The sequence below is a fragment of the Centroberyx affinis genome, unplaced genomic scaffold (genome assembly GCF_046629955.1).
Source record: "Centroberyx affinis isolate AG114_WGS23_722 - 3 ecotype Tasmania unplaced genomic scaffold, CSIRO-AGI_Caff_v1 ptg000655l_1, whole genome shotgun sequence".
Taxonomy (NCBI): domain Eukaryota; kingdom Metazoa; phylum Chordata; class Actinopteri; order Beryciformes; family Berycidae; genus Centroberyx; species Centroberyx affinis.
Genome location: NW_027279281.1, coordinates 438,343 through 445,353, shown reverse-complemented (window position 1 = coordinate 445,353; position 7,011 = coordinate 438,343). Strand labels below are relative to the sequence as shown.

Below are 7,011 nucleotides of genomic sequence, written 5' to 3'. Positions count from 1 at the left end.
TGGCAGGTAGTGGCACCGCAGTGGCAGCCTGTGGCATCTCAGTGGCAGGTAGTGGCACCGCAGTGGCAGCCTGTGGCATCTCAGTGGCAGCCTGTGGCATCTCAGTGGCAGCCTGTGGCACCTCGGCAGGTAGTGGCACCGCAGTGGCAGCCTGTGGCATCTCAGTGGCAGGTAGTGGCACCGCAGTGGCATCTCAGTGGCAGGTAGCGGCACCGCAGTGGCAGCCTGTGGCACCTCAGTGGCAGCCTGTGGCATCTCAGTGGCAGGTAGTGGCAGGTAGTGGCACCGCAGTGGCAGCCTGTGGCATCTCAGTGGCAGGTAGTGGCACTGCAGTGGCAGCCTGTGGCATCTCAGTGGCAGCCTGTGGCATCTCAGTGGCAGCCAGTGGCAGGTAGTGGCACCGCAGTGGCAGCCTGTGGCACCTCAGTGGCAGCCTGTGGCATCTCAGTGGCAGGTAGTGGCACCGCAGTGGCAGCCTGTGGCACCTCAGTGGCAGGTAGTGGCACTGCAGTGGCAGCCTGTGGCAGGTAGTGGCACCGCAGTGGCAGCTTGTGGCATCTCAGTGGCAGCCTGTGGCACCGCAGTGGCAGCCTATGGCAACACTGCACATGTCTCTTCATTATTTTGAAGCTCCTCCTCCAAGTTATCCACTTCCTCCATCTTCTCCATTCTTCTGACATGATAACTTGAATCACTGGGTTCTGCACTCCCAATGCGCTTGACCTCCTGCATAATCTCCACCAGCTTCTTAAGTACACACTTCTGGAATTCTAAAATGATATGAAAACATTTGACAAGAATATTAATTCCATTTTATCAGAATTATTTCCCCCTGAAGTCTGCACAATGCATTTCTTTTAATATATTACTTTATGAACCTGCATGATACACACATTACAAAGGCCTGCATTTTAATCATTCCCACACACATCACGCCTGTCACTTTGTGAACACAATCAGCATTGGCAAAGCAGTTTGTTCAGAACAGGCCGCATGAATGGGGGAAAAAAGCAAGTGATTTCTGGCTGAAGATGATATTCATATTGGTAACATTCCTTTTGTGCATATGAAGCTATTGGCTCAGACCATGCACAGAGTGAGGAGAAGCTGAGTGGACTTTGGTTTGTGCTCGCACAGGTGCTTTATTCTGTTGTCTCAACATATGCAGATAAATACACAACAGTAGGCTCTATGCATATCTATAATAGTACAAATATATTAGTACACCAGACAAGTTAATTACTTACTGGAAATGGGCATTGGAAATACAGCCATGTTGTGGCCAGTTGGAGCCCTTGGTGTTTCTGAAACAGAAGAAAAACAGGATAAAAAACAATTTTAGCTGCACACTTAATACTGCATTTGCAAGACAGGAACTGATAACTAGGAGAAAACTGACATACTGAACAAGTTCGCCAAACAGACAGGCCTGAACATCAATGCCTCCAAAAGCCAAGTGATGTGCATTAGTGCCACTCCAGATGCACCAATCACAGTGAATGGGGACACTCGACTTATGTCGAGGAGTTTACCTACCTTGGAAGTCGTCAGTAAAGACAATGCAACACAAAAGGACATCAGAGCAAGGCTTGGCTTTGCTAGGCTCCAGTCTATCTGGAAGTCAAAGCAGTACAGCCTAAGAGCAAAGGTCCGACTGTTGTTGTATGGTTCAGAGTGCTGGCGAGTGACAACATGTGACATGAAAAAGATCGATGCCTTCCACAATGGATGCCTCAGGAAAACCTGCCGCATCTTCTGGCCTGAGAAGATCTCAAATGAACAGCTATACAAGATGAGTAAGTGCAACAGTGTGGTGCTGAAGATCAAAGAGAGAGTCCATAGAGCTGGACTGCCCTGTAACACCAACATGGGACTTTGTTACGTGGCAACTAAAACTGGTGAACCCAAGCGCGGACACAGACAAGCCGGAGACAGGGATCAGGCAAGTCCAAGGCAGGAGAGGAAACGAGGAAATATGTGTTTAGAGAAATGAGACGTCCTTTCCTCTGAAGCGTCATGTGAAACGACGTCCATTTCTGTTTACGGCGGCACAGCTGGATCTGCTGCCAGCATCTGTCGTTACCGTTATACTCACACTGACACAGTCCCCCGCCCCACCCCGCCCCCATATAAACATGGAACAAAAAGTTCGGAAATTTGTGTTTGGTAGATTATTTCTCTGTTGTAACAATGCTTCTTGGCAATACATTTTATACCGTTGGAAAGCCTGTTTATTTCCCTTTTAAATGGTGCCCCATTTGTAAGGAACATGCATTTGTGGGATGAGCAGCACAGCTGAGGATGTGGGTTGCGCTCATGAAAAATTTGCCAAATCTTCTCTGCCAGTGCCAAACAGCTTATTCTGCTGTTGCTATTGACTCTTGTTTTGAGCTTCCGGTACCCCCAGGTGCTGACAATCAGGTACCTGATTGGCACCTGCACTGGAACCTGAACATGTGGAGGAACGTTATGTTCAGCGATGAGTCCAGATTCTGCCTACGGAAGTTGGATCGTAGGGTCAAAGTGTGGAGAAGACGGGGAGAACGCTATGCTGATTGCTGCACCGATAGAGTAACACCTTTTGGTGGAGGCAGTGTGATGGTGTGGGGCGGCATCTCCATCACTGGAAAAACGAGGCTTGTCATCATTAGAGGCAATCTCAATGCAGAGAGATATCGAGATGAGATTCCGCAACCAGTGGCAATCCCATATCTCCACAGTCTGGGACCGAACTCCATCCTCCAAGATGACAACGCTCGCCCCCACAGAGCGGGGTTTATCAGAGACTACCTCCAGAATTTGGGAGTAGCGAGAATGGAATGGCCTGCCAACAGTCCTGACCTCAACCCAATTGAACACTTATGGGATCAGCTTGGGCGTGCTGTTCGTGCTAGAGTGACCGACACAACCACGTTGGCTGTCTTGCGACAAATCCTGGTTGAGGAGTGGAATGCCATCCCACAGCAGTGTGTGACCAGGCTGGTGACCAGCATGAGGAGGAGGTGCCAGGCTGTTGTGGCTGTGTATGGTTCTTCCACACGCTACTGAGGCTCCTGACTGTTTGTTAAATGAATAAATTGTAAAATTGCCAATATGTCTTGTTTCTTCCTTGTTACTGATAGACTTCAATCATCCAATCCACCAAACAACACCAAACAAGAGTCAATACCAACAGCAGAATAAGCTGTTTGGCATTGGCAGAGAAGATTTGGCAAATTTTACATGAGCGCAACCCACATACTCAGCTGTGCTGCTCATCCCACAAATGCATGTTCCTTACAAATGGGGCACCATTTAAAAGGGAAATAAACAGGCTTTCCAATGGTATAAAATGTATTGCCAAGAAGCATTGTTACAACAGAGAAATAATCTACCAAACACAAATTTCCGAACTTTTTGTTCGATGTTTAGTTTACCGCACTGATAGGCTAACGTTACCTGCGCATTGATGGCAATGAAAGAACAGTCTTTTGCCTTGTTATGCCATTTATTCTGTCACTGTGATTAGCAGATTCATTGTTTCTGTTCTTTGATGTTACCGCTTTGTCATTATAAATTGTAGCTGCAGCCTACACCTTGGACTGCAGGTATTGAAGTATCTGCCTCCGTTTCATGTCCAACTATGTATGTATATGAATTTGTATAGGCTATTTATACATATTGTAGCCGAGGGTTATTGCGCCTGTACTTATTATAAAATAAAAACATGGAGGCTCCGCCATGTGAACAAGACAGACACCTGTCAACACTTTATTTTCTTCCTGGCCAGTCAATTACAGTCCAGACACACTCACCACCGTTCTTACCCTTCAAAATAAAAGCCCTAGATCTACCGCGTAACTGCTTACCAAAGGAAACTCCCTCAGAGTCTTTAGCCAAGAGGCAACTTAACTTCAATTAAAATAGCTTACAATATTAATTTCTATAATTGATTGCAGGCAGAAATAAATCCTATAATTTCTATTCAATTCAATCACTGTCATTCAGCAATTCAGCAGCTGAATGTAGGCTAATTAGGTGTGTTCACAAACGATCAGCTGTAACTCAATCAGTTAATTAAGAAGGTACCAGGCCTATATAAGTGTCAGATAATGCTAGACCAAATCTTCTAATCCTTCACAAGGATTAGAAGATGTCTCTAAACATAGCTTGTGCTCATGCCACATGGGACATGCTCCAGCAACAACAGGAGCATTCCAGACGCAGGAGAAAAAAACTGCAGCGTGCCATCCAGTTGTTATTAGAGGTAAGCATCACACAAATCTAATGCTTCATGATTGGTTGCACCAACAAAGATTAATTTAATCTAAGATTAGTTCTAATCCGAGTTTAGCAAAACTAGGTTTAAAATGAGTAAATCCAGATTTAAAATTAAGCAGAGCTCTGTTGCACAATTAAAAACTAATCTCCGTTTAGTAAATCCAAGTTTATTGATGTAAGCCAAAATTAAAAATAGTTTAATTAATATGGAGATGCTTGCTTACCCAAATCCAAATAAATAAATAACTACATAAGTAAAAATATTTAAATTTGCGTGCTGTCGGGACCTATAAGTTGGTAAAGAAAGCATACACCATAGCCTTTGAATATGTTGTCTGTGTCAAACACATTTTATGGTCCAGTTGGTTCAGACAAATGGGGCTGGGGCGCCAGTCCATGGAGGCCTTAATGAGGATACTGCCATCAAAGTACACACAAGGCTGGTCACATGAGGTGCATTTATTGATCACCGTCTACTGGTTGGCACACGGCTTGTCATACAGTGTGGTGTCCCGGGCCTTTCATGTCCCCAAGTCTACAGTCTCCAGACTGGTGCACACTGGAGTGGAGAAAATTACAGCCCTTCGCCAGGAGGTCATCAGACTGCCCACCGCTGGAGCACTGGATGAGGTTGGCCAAGCATTTGCACGACTGGCCAACAGTCCAGTGTTCTCTGGGTGTGTGGGTGCCATCGATGGCTGCCATGTCCGCATCAAGACCCCCCCCAGGACCCGATGGCCAGGATTACCTCAACAGAAAGCTCTTCCCATCCATACAACTGCAGGCAGTATGTGATGGGAAGGGCCTCTTCATCAACACCTTTGTGGGGTATCCTGGCTCTGTCCATGACACCAGAGTCCTGAAGAACAGCAGGATCTACAAAGAGGCTCTGTATCCTCCCTCAGGTGAGACTAAAGTAACTTCTTAATACATCAATATCCATCAATAACTGCAAATATATCAATTAGTGGTTTCCCACTCTCTGCAGGATACTGTATTGTGGGTGATGGTGGCTACCCCTGCATTGAAAGACCTGTGGCCATCATCACCCCATATAGAGAACCACTGCAAGGGAGGGTGCAGAGCCGCTTCAACCAGCATCATGCTAAGGCCCGTTCCATTATAGAGCGGGCCTTTGGCATGTTGAAGACGCGTTGGAGATCGCTGTTCTTCAGGGCTCTGGAGGTCGACCACACCTTTGTCCCCTCAGTCATCACCGCCTGTGCAGTGTTGCACAACATCTGCCTCACAGTGGGGGACATCCTTGAGCCCGTCGAGGATGCCGGGGACATTGGTGTGGTTCCACCACGTCCGGTGAGGGGGGAATGAAGCGGACATGGCCAGCAAGACCGACTGGCAGGGCTGCTCTCTGCTCCACGTGTGCACCCTGTGGAGTTGCAGGAACATGATTATCTGTAGACCTTGGGGACATGAAAGCCTGGGACATGGGCCACCACACTTTATGATAAGCCATGTGCCTTGAAACCCTTTTTGTTTTAGTTATGTATATTCCTAAGTTGTCTAAGTTTGAGCTGTGCCACACTCCTGTCCTTTGAACATTACTCTGGGAAAGGAATTTGTGACAAGAGACCTTTGTTAATTATGTGGCTAAGAATATTGTTAAACCCAGGATTTTAAGAACACAGATTCAAGACTGTTTTCCACAACTTCAACATTTATTTTAACTGTCTGACGTATGACTGTAACATGAAATGCATAAATAATGTTCTCCACAACTCATAAATTCAGTTTACCAACTGTCTGACGCATCACTGTAATATTAAATAAATGAACATTGTTTAAGAACTTGAAACTTAAATGACAGGATATAGGAATGATTTGGATTTGTTCGAAGAATTCTTCGAACAAATCCAAATATCTTTTAGTGTTCGCTTGCAATGCATGGAACCGTTCGTCCTCCTTCTCTGCCTCCTCCTTCAGGAAGGCCATTAAAGCCCCCCTGGAGGCACATTGTCTCTTGGTGGGTAGCGGACAGGTAGAGGTGGACGGCTCATCACCTGCCTGTGTGGTGGTGCCGCTACTGCTACTTGTGCCAGGCTGTGCAGAGTCCTCCTCCTCACATGCCTGGCCACATGTAGCTCCAGCTCCAGGTTGTGCTGGTGAGCCACTAGCACTGGAGGCCACATCAGCCACAGGGTCACAGGAGTCGATTAGCACTGGGGGCTCAATAGAGGGCCGCCTCCCGATGGTCTCATGCATGTGGGAAAACCACGGCCAAGTGGCTGCCGTGGCCTCGGTGGATTTTTCAGCTCCTGGAAGATATCAAACAAGGGATTTATCAGTGGACACACTGAAACCACTAGAATGTGATGCATTATGTTAAACAACAAATCACAAATGCTTTATATGGAAGTGAACTGAGCTCTTAATAAATGCAAAATCTCACCTTATATTTCCTCTTCAAGTTGTCCCATTTTTTTGAGACTTGAGTGGATGTCAGTTGACCCTCCACGTTCATCATCCTTATGATTTCCCTGTGGAGGACAAAACATGTCAACTTATTGCATCCCTGGTATGATCCCAGACACAAGATTGTTATGTTACATATTAGTAAAGGGGTATCTCTCGTTACTAACTAACTTTACAGTGAAGTGACAATGTCAGAACATATTCAACTGTGGAACTTTATTATTCAAAGTCCATATGTTATTAGCAGGGTTTATTCACACATATGGCATTTGACTCATGAGAGTCTCACGTGCAAAGTGAGGGAAAGAGCCTAAGTGCGAT

The 7,011-nt window shown here is 46.1% G+C and overlaps 1 protein-coding gene across 1 annotated transcript; it reads left to right on the top strand.

Moving 5' to 3' along the window:
* Positions 1 to 4,635: 4,635 nt before the first annotated feature.
* LOC139643798 (uncharacterized) lies at positions 4,636 to 5,589 on the top strand. Its single transcript, XM_071519068.1, is given in 3 exon segments — positions 4,636 to 4,980; positions 4,982 to 5,165; positions 5,249 to 5,589. Coding segments are annotated over 3 exon segments (870 nt in total).
* The last annotated feature ends 1,422 nt before the right edge of the window (positions 5,590 to 7,011 follow it).